At 41.0% G+C, this 15,043-nt stretch overlaps 1 protein-coding gene across 1 annotated transcript in view; it reads left to right on the top strand.

Annotated features, from left to right (window-relative positions):
* Positions 1–3,158, top strand: part of PCSK1 (proprotein convertase subtilisin/kexin type 1) — a 45,302-nt gene extending 42,144 nt beyond the window's left edge. Inside the window, exon 14 of the mRNA XM_055565217.1 lies at positions 33–3,158. Coding sequence (XP_055421192.1) covers positions 33–410 — 378 coding nt within the window. The 3' untranslated portion in view covers positions 411–3,158. The remainder of the gene's footprint in view (positions 1–32) is intronic.
* Positions 3,159–15,043: the final 11,885 nt, after the last annotated feature.

Raw genomic sequence — 15,043 nt, 5'->3', positions numbered from 1 at the left:
CTCCCCTTGGCTGGTGGCTTTCTGTGTTTCAGGAGCAGCCTACACAAGAGGGCCCGGATGAGAACGCTCAGGCATCCCAAAGCCCCAGCGGCAGTGGAGTCGGGGGCAGAAGGGATGAGCTGGCAGAGGACGCCCCTTCTGAGGCCATGCTGAGACTCCTGCAGAGCGCTTTCAGCAAAAACTCACCCTCAAAGCAATCACCAAAGAAGCCCCCAAGTGCGAAGCCCAACATCCCTTACGAAAACTTCTATGAAGCCCTGGAAAGGCTGAACAAACCCTCCCAGCTTAAAGACTCTGAGGACAGTCTGTATAACGACTATGTCGATGGCTTCTACAACACGAAACCTTACAAGCACAGGGACGACCGGCTGCTCCAAGCTCTGGTGGACCTTCTGAGGGAGGAAAATTAAAATGCGTGCTGGTCCGAAGCTGGAGATAGTCACGCTTCTTCCTTCCCCCTTAGATTTTGCCTGTGTCTGAAGTGGGTGTTTTGTCATTGATTCTTCTGCTTCTAATATCCTTTGCAGTACTTTTTCTTTTTCTCCCTAAACTGGATATTTGAAAGCTAGGAGCTCAAGCAGTAAATCCAACTTCCTGAAATGATTGCACAAAGCACGTCTTCCCTGCTTGCACAAGTCAAATATTTTGTTCTTTCTGGGGCCACAGTTCACACCTGGTCCTCATACCACACGAGAAAGCCTACTCGGGCCTCCCATTTCATGTCTCAAAATAAAAGGTACACAGGGCAATAGATTACTTTGAAAAAGCAACCTGCAAAAAAAATGAGAGGAAGGAAGACAGTTTCTAATAGCTTGTCCCCTGTCTTTGCCATACGGTTTTTCAAATTTTGATGCCAAAGAAGGGCTTGGAAAGTCTCTAATGAAGGAGCTCTTAACTAGATTCATATCCCAGGCTTTTCTGCTCCAAAGTGCTGCTCATTCAGGAAGAGGCCGTTAGGTCATTTTGGGGAAAGGCTGGGTTATTCAGATCCGGAAACAGGCCTCAAACCCTGCACTGGCTGGTGTGAGCAGTTTCAGAATATTCTTTGCGTGGTGTACCATGGAGAGGCCTCCATGGATCTGAAGGTGACTGCGACCCAGGCTGTGAGCGCTGGCCTTCCTCTCTTCCCCCTCACCTTCTCCTTTCTCAGCCACAAAGTAAATACTGAGAGAGCTATTGATACCGCTTTATTAGAACAAACTTGTATTAGGGACTTGGCCAATTCCTAGTCATAATTTTTTTTTAATAGTTATAACAGGAAACCACCACTCATAACATGGAAAAGCAATGTAATAACAGGAACATGTTCATCATAGGGAGAGCCAGTGGAAGGTTTTGTTGTATTTTAAACTACATTCGTTAGAGCAGGTTTTTCTGGATCTTTGAGTTTATGTTCTTTGACACCAAAGGTGCTTCTCCAGTCTTACGGATGATAGTCTCCAAATTCTCAAATTGTTTCCAAGCTTCTACTCAGAGGACACAGGCTGGCCACCCACAGGCAGCATCTGACCCTCAGCTAGATTTTGTTTGGCACGTTAAATGTTTTAAAAATGGGAGTGATTATTGAAACTGTGAGATTTCACATAAAACCTGACCGTCAGATGCATCTCCCCTCGCAGCAGCAGCTGATCGGAGCTGAGCAGCAGCTGCCTAGCAGTTACAGACTTGGACGCACGTCCTCACGGTACCTCTTCACCCATGCTGCTTATCACGGCCGCCTGACCGGCGCGCGTTCAGTAGGCATTTGACTTTGCCTATTCCTGCACTAAACGAACACGCACGGTGTAAAGGCATTAGGAAAAAAATATCCCCAACTTCTTTCAGGTAGGAACTGTATGATCATCAATAATTACAAGAATTTGTCACAATCTAATTTATTGGCCAAAAAAGAAAAGGCATTTTAGACCCTTGAAAATACCTCTGAAATCTTGTTTGACTCACGTGTTTTATCTCACCTCACCCAGAGGCTCACTTATTCGAATTCATGAATTGCCAAGCCCCTAGTTTCTCGCTCTCACAAAGGCTCCAGTCACTGACAGTACTGGCATTCTCCCACTCAGTCGGCTCTTTGCCATCCTTCCATGAAGTCTGAACTTCATTAGGCCACTGGACCAGGAAGAGAACTCCATTGAACTAGATCAGGGGAACCCTAGGGTCTGTCACTTGCTTTAAAGTGAATTAGGTAAGACAGACTTTCACCCCCGATTGTGCAGAATGAGGGTAGTTCTAGAGCAATACGCACGATGTATCGAGGATGTCCCCCTGAAGGAATGGCAGTATCTATCTATCATGGAGGTATCACATGTTGTATGATTCACAGTGTTAAATAGAATTTTGGAAAATTGCAGCACATCAAAAAGTATTACATAAAGCTGAAAAGTACCAGAGGGTTACCATAAAAAAAATAACTAAGTTTTCAATGAGTTAAAAATAAATCAATGAAAAAATAAAGCTAAGGCCCAGAGAGGCCAATAAAAAATAACAGATGAAAACACCTCCTGACCCCATTCCCAAACTAGTGCTAATTTGTATGAAGCTTTCTTTTTCATCCTTCTAACAGTATCTTTTTCTGGTTAAAACCCCAACCAACCATTGGACCATAGCCAAAGGTTCAATTAAGAGAAGCTTTAATAGTTAAATAAAGTCATGTTTGAATGTTTCCAACCTGGAACATATTGTTCAGACTTGAAATATTTTTGTCAGTCTTTCTTAGTACCTGTGTGGATTTTTGTGAAAATGTAAAAAGAGGAAACTTATATAATATTTCCCTCAGAATTTTAAACTATATTTTCTTTACAGGTATTTGTAATGCTTTACCAAATGCTTTTATCAAACAGAATTTTAAAAGGCATAATAAATTATATTAAAAACCAAAATTTTCCTGAGAGTAAAAACATTTCATCCAATAAAATATTTTTGAAAGGCATGTTCCTCTGTCAGTGAGAAAAAAAAAAGTGTAATATGTATATGTTGTGGTATTAAAAGTGACGTTTGTCTCATAACCTAATATAATGTGTAGCTGAGTTTAACATGTGTGATCTTAGCATTTTTAAAGGAACTCCCACATTATACGCTTGATGTATTAACCAGAATATGTACAATATGCTTATAAATCTGAAGAATAAATGGTTCCTCACTAAGTCAAAAAGAAAAAAGAAGCTTATGTTTCCAACAAAAACAGGATCTCCTTCTCTTATTATATTTCCTAAATGAACTGTAAAAACTAAAAGGCGAAGGTTTACATTAAGTTCAATGGGCTTTCTTAAAGGCAATTTAAGAGTCTACTTTAATAGGTATATTTCACCTTGCTTTATAGACCAGTCTTTCACTTTTTTTTTTTTTTGACAACACACAAAGTTCTGTGACAGCATTAACTGAAGTGCTGAGGAAAAAAATAATAACTACAGGGACAGCATGTGAGAGCAGTCATTTGCAACAGTTTACTAATTGTGACTTTGTTTACCGGCCGGATTACAGCAACCAGCATTAAATTCTACTCAGGGGCCCCTCGTCAGAAGCCCCCTAGTTTCTAATTGTGACCTCCTATTCTCAGCCCATTTTCTCTCCTGCTCCAAACCCTTATTCCAGGATTTTGCACCCACCATTTCAGAATCTGACGCCTTCCTATGCAGAGGTTGGTTCCCCCCCAGACTGCATTCCCCTTCCTAAGTCATAAATACTCAGTAAAACCAAAATGATTTCTCAAGAATTCCATAAGGACTATTCAGCTTGTTTGTGTTCTCCACATCTAGCCATCTTCAAAGTCTTCCCACCAGGGGGATTAAAGATAGTTTGATTTCTTTGGAATGTCCACTTAGTAAGTCCTGGATTAACCATGTGCAGGCTGCAAGTAAAAACACAAATACACACACATGTCTCAAGGACAGACAATTCCTAAATATAAATTTAAACCCAGAAGAAGGAAGCGCATTTCCTAACTGCCTGATAATTTTGCAAGGCTATAACACTAATACACGTGATGGTGATTATGATTCACGCTACTCTCTCTGCCCTGGTGGACAGTGTACCTTCGTGGCCTATGGATGCTAAGCTTGATCTGCTTTGGTCAGTGAAATACTAGCAGACAGGAGGCAATCAAGGATCTTAAATCTGTTTGGCTTGTATCTTGCTTTTCAGTGCGTCAGTGCTATGAGAAGAGCATGTTTCTGGGAGCTACAGCCCCTTCAGCCTGTTTCCAGAACAAATGTATACAAGACAGACTCACATTTTGGAGCTAAATCCAGGCAACTCACAGTCTGAAGCAGAGCTCTCCAGATGAGTGCAGCCTAAATAAACTGAACTTGTCACCTTGACAACAGTCTTTGAGTAGTTGGTTACACAGCCTTACTGTATCACAAAATAATGAAAGAAAAAGTTCCACATGTTCATTCCACTATCAATACTATCCCTTTCAAACTGTGCCTTTCTGAGCCTGCTGCTGCTGCTGCTGCTGAGTCGCTTCAGTCGTGTCCGACTCTGTGCGACCCCATAGACAGCAGCCCACCAGGCTCCCCTGTCCCTGGGATTCTCCAGGCAAGAACACTGGAGTGGGTTGCCATTTCCTTCTCCAATGCAGGAAAGTGAAAAGTGAAAGTGAAGTCGCTCAGTCGTGTCTGACTCTGCAATCCCATGGACTGCAGCCCACCAGGCTCCCCTGTCCCTGGGATTCTCCAGGCAAGAACACTGGAGTGGGTTGCCATTTCCTTCTCCAACGCATGAAAGTGAAAAGTGAAAGTGAAGTCGCTCAGTCGTGTCCGACTCTTCGCGACCCCCTAGACTGCAGCTCACCAGGCTCCTCCATCCATGGGATTTTCCAGGCAAGAGTACTGGAGTGGGGTGCCATTGCCTTCTCCATTCCTGAGCCTAGAGTACAAAAAACGAGCCAGTATTAAGCCATAAACTTCTTAATACTGATCCCAAGGATAAACAAAGACCCTACCCAAGCTCTGAAATTTTCATCTTTAAAGATCTGTCTTAGTTCAGCTCCTCCAAAAAGCAGAGCCTCAGACAATGAAGGACTGGGTTCAGGTAGTTTATTTAGGAGGTAAACAAAAGCAGAGAGAAAAACTGACTCTGGCAAACCTGCAAGGAGTAACACAATGGAGCCACACTGATCATCAGCATAAGACTTCCCAAAGACTAGAATGGATGTTTCAGCTGACAATGGCTTCAGTAGAAGATAGCTCAGAGCAGACATCTATGCTCCCGTCTCTCCCTCATCCAAAACTGTCACAGTCCACTGGCCTCTCTCAGAAGCTAGATGAAACCCCCGAGTAAGGGAAGAAAATGTGATTGGCTGAGATCAAGTTCATACCACTAATCAGAAACGCAACTTTTAACAGAAATCAAGTTCTGTCACAAAATAATGAAGCTTTTGCTCACTTCGGTTTTAGGCTGCAATTTACATTTGTATAATTTATATTGCTTGTATATTGCTGCTGCTGCCGCCAAGTCACTTCAGTCATGGCCGACTCTGTGCGACCCCATAGATGGCAGCCCACCAGACTCCCCCGTCCCTGGGATTCTCCAGGCAAGAACACTGGAGTGGGTTGCCATTTCCTTCTCCAATGCAGGAAAGTGAAAAGTGAAAGTGAAGTCGCTCAGTCGTGTCTGACTCTGCAATCCCATGGACTGCAGCCCACCAGGCTCCTCTGTCCATGGGATTTTCCAGGCAGGAGTACTGGCGTGGGTCGCCATTGCCTCCTCCTAAGTGAGCACTATTCTTGGCTTCCTAGGGACTCCGATGGTAAAGAACCTGTCTGCAATGCAGGATACCTGGGTTTGATCCCTGGATCAGGAAGATCCCCTGGAGCAGGAAATGGCAATCCACTCCAGTATTCCTGCCTTGGAAATCCCATGGACAGAGGAGCCTGGCGGTCTACAGTCCATGGGATCACAAAGAGTCAGATGCAACTGAGTGACTAACACACGCACTCTTATCATCAATGCATGACAAAGAGGTGACTATGGCCATTATGTGTCCACCATTCCCAGGACATGTGCAAAGGAGGCAAAAATCACTTCCTGGTTTCTAAAACCGGCCTCCATTGTATTCCAAACAGTTTGCCCGGAACTCCACAAAGCACTTTCACTCTCATCCACAGCCACACACCCTCTACCTCCATAGAAGCCCATGTTGTAGGTATCTTCATTGAACATTTACCTACCTGGGGAAGAGCCCACAGGCTCAAAAAGGGTTCTTGTTCATAGGAGAAGGTAGGGGGAAACAATCTCAGATCTGTTCCTTAAAGGCTGTTGTGACTATTTTCTTCTACCGTTAGCTCTATCTCTGTCTCTTGCAGCCCCAGCAACAGATGACTTATCTGTTTTGATCATCAATCTAGATGATGTTTTGATGTGAGGAGAGTAGCCTCTATGTCTGGTTCTGCCTTATATCCTTGACACTTACTTCTTGCATCATTATTCAGTTCAGTTCAGTTGCTCAGTCATGTCCGACCCTGCGACCCCATGAATCGCAGCACGCCAGGCCTCCCTGTCCATCACCAACTCCCGGAGTTCACTCAGACTCACGTCCATCGAGTCGGTGATGCCATCCAACCATCTCATCCTCTGTCGTCCCCTTCTCCTCCTGCCCCCAATCCCTCCCAGCATCAGAGTCTTTTCCAATGAGTCAACTCTTTGCATGAGGTGGCCAAAGTACTGGAGTTTCAGCTTTAGCATCATGCCTTCCAAAGAATACCCAGGGCTGATCTCCTTTAGAATGGACTGGTTGGATCTCCTTGCAGTTCAAGGGACTCTCAAGAGTCTTCTCCAACACCACAGTTCAAAAGTATCAATTCTTTGGTGCTCAGCTTTCTTCACAGTCCAACTCTCACATCCATACATGACCACTGGAAAAACCATAGCCTTGACTAGATGGACCTTTGTTGGCAAAGTAATGTATCTGCTTTTGAATATGCTATCTAGGTTGGTCATAACTTTCCTTCCAAGAAGTAAGCATCTTTTAATTTCATGGCTGCAGTCACCATCTGCAGTGATTTTGGAGCCCCAAAAAATAAAGTCTGACACTGTTTCCACTGTTTCCCCATCTATTTCCCATGAAGTGATGGAACCGGATGCCATGATCTTCGTTTTCTGAATGTTGAGCTTTAAGCCAACTTTTTCACTCTCCACTTTCACTTTCATCAAGAGGCTTTTAAAAAGGGCAAAAAAAAAAAAAAAAAAAAAAAAAGTCTGAAAATGCAACAACAACCCAAAGTGGCTCAAGGTGTAGGTTCTTCCATCAGCTGCAAGTGAATGTGAATTCTGACTCTACCCTATTCTAGCTGTGTGCCCTTGAGAAGGTTACTTCACCTTTCTGAGTTCTGCTTCTTCATTTATGACAATGAAGTCTACTGCTCATAAAATTAAATAAGATAATGTAGATAAGTTATTTAATATGGTTCCTATGCCTAATAAATTTTCAATAAATGTTAGTTTTTATTATTAGTGAAACTACTGCTCATATTACTATCATGGTGCTGTGAAAAGAGAGTCAAGTAGATGTGAATTTGTAGTTCTTGTCTACAAATTTAAGAAAGGAAAAAAAATTAGAATCGATAAAGAAGATGGAAATACCATAAATTATTGCTGGTCAAAGTGATGGTGCCTTGAGAATTGTCATTCCAATGGGAAATTTCTCCTAGGGTCACACTGGAAACCATTTAATTGTAGCCAATAAAGACTGGACCACAATGAGAAGGGAGTGTCAAAGAACAGCTACTCAAAGCCAAGGAAAGCTTAGAGGTGACAACTGAAGAGAAAGGAGATGAAGAAAAAAGGAAATCGTGAGCTAAATTTGTCTCATGGCCAATCATTTTTTGTGTGTGAAATGAGTTGGGAATTTTCAAATGCAAGCATTTTATAAAATATTGAGAAATGTTGACATTAAAAACAACGAGTCCTTTATTGTATCAGCAGCACAGTGCATTGCTCAGCTGAAGGCACCCAGGAATTGCAAAAGAAATATGAGATAAATAATATATGTCCCTATTTTTAGATTAGAGAATTGAGGCAGAGAGAGGTGCTGTGATTTGCTCAAGGTCACATAGATAACAAGCAGCAGAAATGAGGTTTTTAACCTGGCAGAAATTTCAGGCTATTGCCTTACATTAGCAAGACAAAAAGAGGACATACATCTTAGAAAATATTTATAGCATGGGATCAAATGGATACTATGTGTCTCATACTATCAGTTCTCTTCTGCCATTAGAATGAATAGAAATAGCTTTTTATTAAGTGAACATTTACTGCATATTAAGCATATGGGTTCTATATTTTGTCAATAATGAGATAATTCATGAGAATGGAGGTATTATTTCTAATGCTTGCATTATGCTACAAGGGAAATGTTTTTACAGATACTGAAAATGAGATTCAGAGAGGTGAGGTCACTGGCCCAAGATCACAGAGCCAAGCCAGAATTTTAAAACTGGTCTATCTGACCCTGACTCTTCACTACGTCATCCTCTTTGACTTTTCAGTTGTAGCTCCAAATTTTTCAAACTGATACCTTACTAGACAATCTTACACTTCCAGGAACAACTAGATAGTTTTATGCTGCTTCTTTACTCAAAATTTCAAATCTCAATATATTGAAAAATGAGAAAGGCAGTTGTCCTTCTCAATAATCACATTGACCTATTTTGAAATGAACCACAGCCCTTTTCTTAAAGGACCAAGAGACCAACCCACTAACTCAGGCATCCTTTGGATCAAGAATCAGCTCCACATGAATTTATGTGTAGTCCAGCCCAAGGGCTACCGAAACATATTGAAAACCAGGATGTCACTAGTCTGGGCATAAACTCTAGGCGTTTTCTACTATGGTGGGCCATTTTATTTTCCTCCCCATTCCTTGCCCTTCCTGTCTTGATGTTAATGTATCTTTTTATCCCCCAAAGTATATTCTTAATCTGTGGTGGGTGTGTGTGTGTGTGGGTAGGTATCTTAAAAAGGGACTCCCTGGTCACGTGCAGCAGTGAAAAGGTGAATGAACAGTGAGTTTTTTTTTTTTTTTCCTTTACTGTATAGGACTTCTCAGAAGTCCTCTCAAAACAATGCTTTGGATCCTCACTCTTCAAGAGGGATATTCATTTCTCCAGATATAACCCCTGTTTCCTGGACCATCTTCCAGGATTAGTATTCTCTCAGCTCATGTGGGGAGACGTGATCCTCCAGCAAACCATCTCCAGTTAATACTTTCCCAGCATGATTCTGGGTTCTATCACAAGTAAGGCTTACAACCACCTCTTGCCTGATTATTTCTGAGCGTGTACAGCTCGTGCCTCCTCCTTGCCTCAGTACAAAATGCTGCAGCACACATTAGCTGACAGAAAACAGGTGCCAACCGTTACCAATGAGGGGATGAGTCAGAGTCCACCCACAGTGATCCCAGGAAGAGCTGGAACTCATCTTCATGAGGGGCGACAACTGAGAAGAGAAAAGAAGGTACCCACCCAGTCACTCATGTCCATAATAGACAGAGTGGTCATTGTTCCAGTTTGTTGAGTACCACTCAGTTTATCTCTGTTGTCCAAGTGTACATTATTCTTTCAAAAGTATCTTGTTAAATAATTGTGTTTTGCTACCGGAGCATGGGTGTGGATTGCCTTCTTGTCTCACAGATAATGCACCTGCCTAAATTGTTTTCTACCCGCCACAGTCAGAGAGTCTTAAAATTGAAACGGATCATCTATTTTTCTATCCAACCTCCCACGCTTGAGAGAAATGCTGCAAAAGATTTTGGGGAAAGCGCTGTCCTTCAATAAAATGAGCTGCAGGAAAGGAAGCCCCTTCCCTTAATCATCTCGACCTCATTGAGTTCTGCATGCAAGGTCTGTGGACCTCCCTTTTTATAGAAAATCAATTTCTGGAGGAGCTTCCCAGTTCCATAAGCTTCAGGTCCTACAAAATAGGATTGGCCTCCTGCTCATCTACCTGATCTATGTTACTGAGTCTATAAAGTCTATCCCACGGGTATATCTTTCAAATCTACCCACTTTTCTCCACCTCCAGTTCATTGTCCTGGTCTACACTGCCATCTTTCAACAGAGTTCGCCTGTGAGTCCTTTCAGACTGTGATTTTTCTAAACTGTGTATCTTGTCACATCACACTTTTCTATAAATCCTACTGTAAGTTAGGGGAAGACCAAAATGCTTAACCTGGTTCTGAAGTTCTGGATAACCTGGCCCTATCCTGTCTCTATAGCTTCATGCATCTTACTGCCTTTCTCATCCCCGGGCTTCTTCCTTTTACAGCAGTGTCCCGAATCCGTGTTGGGTACCTACTATTCTGCCAGAAAGGTTCTCAATTTATTGTCTAGTTAATTATTTTCTATTTGCCTTTCAGAGCTCAATTTAAAAAATCCCTTCACTGGGATAGACTTTCTGACCACTCGATCAGATTAAGTTAGAATTTCTGATAAACACTCGCATACAGCATTCATCACAAAGGCAAATCACATAATTAATTAATTAGCGGCTGTCCCCCTGGATGGGGTGTAAGTTTCACAAACATCTTTCATGTCAACTGATAGGTCCACAAACATTAGTACAGTGTCCTATTCACGAACGTGAATACTCAGTAAATACTTAGGATATATTTTGTGGAACGGCTGGATTACCTGCAGGGTGATGACACTCTTTAGAAACTAGAAATTAAGGATCCCAATGCATACCTCTCAAGCATCATGATAGCCAGTGTTAGCCTTGCCTTCCTAGAGACGCAGCATACCAACTCCAAGCTGAGTCAAGCCGAGGTGGTTTCAGTTCTGATTGTCACTTACTAGCTAGGTGACAGGAAAAGGCAATGGCAACCCACTCCAGTACTCTTGCCTGGAAAATCCTATGGACGGAGGAGCTGGGTAGGCTGCAGTCCATGGGGTCGTGAAGAGTCGGACACAACTGAGAGACTTCACTTTCACTTTTCATTTTCATGCACTGGAGAAGGAAATGGCAACCCACTCCAGCGTTCTTGCCTGGAGAATCCCAGGGACGGGGGAGCCTCGTGGGCTGCCATCTCTGGGGTCGCACAGAGTCAGACATGACTGAAGCGACTTAGCATCAGCAGCAGCAACAGCTAGGTGACATGGAATAAATGAATCTTCCTACCTTTTAGCTTACCTGCAAAATGGTAAGAGTAATTATAGTTACCTCATAGGCTGATTAGTTGATTTTGGCACACATTTTAAAAATATCTACTCTATGTCAGACAGCTGGATAGAGGCTAGGAATAAAATAATATGCTACCTGGACAAGGCATCTGCCCTTCTGGACACTGTTTTCATTCATCTTGTATCTCCTAACCCTAGCACAATGCCTGGTATATATTAATTTAACATGCATTTGTTGAAGTATCTAATATAGCTCTTTTGTTTTTCCTACTCATTTAAAGTACAGTGAGATAAAAGCACCGATGAGGGCATGAGTCGCGACTGATATCCACGGAGGACTCACTGGTAGCAGGTAAGATGCTGAGCGTGGCACGTGGATTGTTTCACTTAATCTTCATTCAGTGATGTAGACTCAATTATTATCTCCATCCTAGAGAAAGGGAACTAGAGCACAGACAGGCGAAGTCGCTTGATCAAGGTCACAGAGCTAATAAGTGGCGAGGACACATTTGAGCACAGGTGACTTCACTGTACTGACGGCATGCTTCAAGTTCTATCAAACTCGAGCTGAGAAGCCAGAGTCCCAGGGAGAGAGGAAATGAAGAGATACATTCAAAGCTCAGAAAAAGAAGTGCTGACATCAGAAAAGCAGCAGGAAAACATCTTTCTTTTCTTTCTCTGGCTATTTTCACCCAGCTGCTTTCCCTCTTCTGTTTTTATGCTCTATATCAGGTAATAATACACTTGACTATGTCGAACTGAATAGTTTTATTCAACTCTGTATTATATGCCGTCAGCAGAAGCACTGAGTCTGAAGAATGTCATATAATGCTATGTACTTTCGATAAGGAAACCCACTTAAAACAGAACTGTAGTCTTCTGATTATTCCTCATGCTAGTCTCAAAGCCCCAGTGAAATGGCATTGTAAAAGGTAGACAGAGAAACAAGCCATATGTTGGAGGTATTAAACACAAGTAAAGCACACAGAAGACCAGTATCTGACATCAAAAAAGCATGTATGTGACATGGCAAAGCAAAGAGCTTCCCTAGAGACCGAGAGCTGCATTTACCATCTCGTGTCAGTAACCAAGCTCATGGGTCTTTAGTGCGTGTGAACAAAGGGTCAGGCTTTTTAAAGCTTTGTTTTTCTTTTGGACTTAATTATTTATGTGACTGATACTGATTGTTATTCCCTGTTTCATATCCAAATTGGGAGGTCATCCTAATCTACTGCTGACTATATAACTTGCTTGGTATAGCCTCATAAAACTGAAATGCAAAATTCCCCAAGAATGATTTATTCAGGCAGCAATTAAAAATTCGTTTGGAATCAAATCTATTTTACACTCAATATTACTAAGGACCTCAAAGAGCTTTTGTTAATGTGGGTTATATCCACTGAAACTTTTTTAAATTAAAAAAGGTTTAAGCTATTAATTCCAGAATTACAATAATAAAGTGAATGTATACCAGCATAAATGACATATTTTTAAAAAATAATAACTATTTCCAAAACAAAAAGTTAGTGAGAATGCCATTGGTTTATACTTTTGCAAATCTCTTTACTGTCTTAATAGAAGGTTGGATTCTGTTACCTACTTCAGCATTCTGCCTGCTACAAAATTATGTTTTGGTTGAAGTATATAAAGAAAATGTAGTCTCTCAAAAATATACATTAAAATGGAAGAAAGGAAGCAGTATACTTATGGATATTCTTCTTTGATGCTGCATCAAAACTCAACCAGCAGCTTCTCAAAGAGTAGAAGCAAGTAGACTCTGAAATGGAATCAAACTTTTTGCACTCTCTAAGACTAAAATCCATTGGTCTATCTTAAACTTTAAATAGAATTTTCACCCACACATAATTTTCTAAGACCATGCACTGTTAGTTGGAAAATATTGATTCAATGAGTCATATACACATTTCAACTGTTGACACATTTTTATCATACAATATTTTTTAAAAGCACATTTGCTATTATGGTTACAATCTCATAAAAGTCTTTAAGTATTAAGAAGTTGTCAAGCTCATGATGGTAGATACAAATTTTCCAAAATTATAATTTCACCAGAAAGCTAAAATTGTATCATTTGCCACAAATACTGCCAGTGGTGTCTGCCATGAAGTAGCAGGCTCACTTTATTCATTATCAATAAATTTCTGCAAAATATCCAATTCAGAATAACTAGATTGTCTTCCAGTCCCTCTTTTTTAAGTAAAGATGATATGTCATGAAAAAAACAAAACAAAACAAAACAGCTCATTCAACATGCAACTCAAACTTCACAAATGCTCTTCCTCAAGACAACCATGATTATTAGGTACACAGCAAAGTGCTCCACCAAGGGTAGTCTTGAGTGTCATGGGATTCAGGGGGTTTTCTTACCCATGAGTTCATGATGGTGAAGAATATAATGACTAGTGATGTCGTTGGTACCACTGCTGATCATTAGTATTCATGCTACTCTCTCTGCCCCAGTGGACAGTGTACTTTCACGGCCTATGGATGCTAAGCTTGATCTGCTTTGGTCTATCAGTGGACATGATACAATCAAGGTCTTAAATCTGTTCCCACAGTTTGGCTTGGCTCTTGCTTTTCAGCGTGTCAGTGCTAAGAGAAGAGTATGCTCCTGGGAGCTACAGCCCCTTCAGCCTGTTTCCAAAACAAATGTATATGGAGCAGATTCACATTCTGGAACCAAATCCAGTCAACCCACAGTGTGAAGCAGGGCTGTCCAGATGAGTGTAGCCTAAATAAGCTGAATTATTTAGCAATAATAAGCAATTATTATTCATTGCTTTTGTACCATTAGTGCAAATGTTAAAGGAAAAAAGGGAAACGATGTCAGGATTATTACAAAAATAGTTTTGTCTTTGCAGACACCCTTATAGGGTTTCAAGGGTTTGGGAGCCTCCAAAGGTCTGTGGACTATACTCTAAAAAGACCTCTACGCCTTCCAGGACTATGGCAAATAGGCACAATGAAAGTGAGAACCCGACCTTAGAGGAAAAGCTTTCAACCTTTCACCACTAAGTATCATGTTAGATGTGGACTTGTCATATACAGTCTTTATGACGTTGAAGTACATTGCCCTCTACACCAAATTTGTTGAGAGCTTTTATCATGAAAGGATGTTGATTTTATCAAATGCTTTTTCTGCATCTATTGAGATGATCATATAATTTTGATCTTTAATTTTCCATCTATTAATGTGATGCTTCATATATTGATTGACTTGCATATGTTTAACCAGCCTTGCATCCCCAGGAATGAATTCCACTTGATCATAGTGTATGATCATTTTAATGCACTGTTGAATTTGGCTTGCTAGTATTTTACTGAAATTCTAGCAGTATCACACTTCCTGAGCTCAAACTATACTACAAAACTGGCAGTATCAGACTTTCTGATTTCAAACAATACGCAAAGCTATAATAAACAAAACAGTATGATACTGGCACCAAAACATTTACATAGACCAACAGAACAAAATTGAGAGCTCAGAAATAAACCCACATATATACAGTCAGCTAATATTTGACAAGAGGACCAACAATACTCCATGCAAAAAAGACTGCCTCTTTAAAAAATGATGTTGGAAAAGGAATGTTCACATGCAACAGAGAGAAACTGGACTCCTATCGTATACCACTCATAAACATTAAAACAAAATGGATTAAAGACTTCATATGTGAGACTTGAAGCTAAAAAATTCCCAAGAAAACACAGGGGAAAAATCTCCTTGCTATTGGTCTTGGCAATAAATTTTTGGATATGACACCAAAAACATAAGCAACAAAAGATTAAAAAAAAATTGTCCAATGAGACTATGTCAAACTAAAAAGCTTCTGCATGGGAAAAGAAATGATCAACCAAAGGAAAAGGCAAACTATGGAATGGGAGAAAATATTTACAAATCCTATACC

The sequence above is a fragment of the Bubalus kerabau genome, chromosome 1 (assembly GCF_029407905.1).
Source record: "Bubalus kerabau isolate K-KA32 ecotype Philippines breed swamp buffalo chromosome 1, PCC_UOA_SB_1v2, whole genome shotgun sequence".
In the NCBI taxonomy this organism is placed as follows: Eukaryota; Metazoa; Chordata; class Mammalia; order Artiodactyla; family Bovidae; genus Bubalus; species Bubalus kerabau.
The sequence above is the reverse complement of the archived record's forward strand: the minus strand, read 5'-3'. Positions and strand labels throughout refer to the sequence as shown.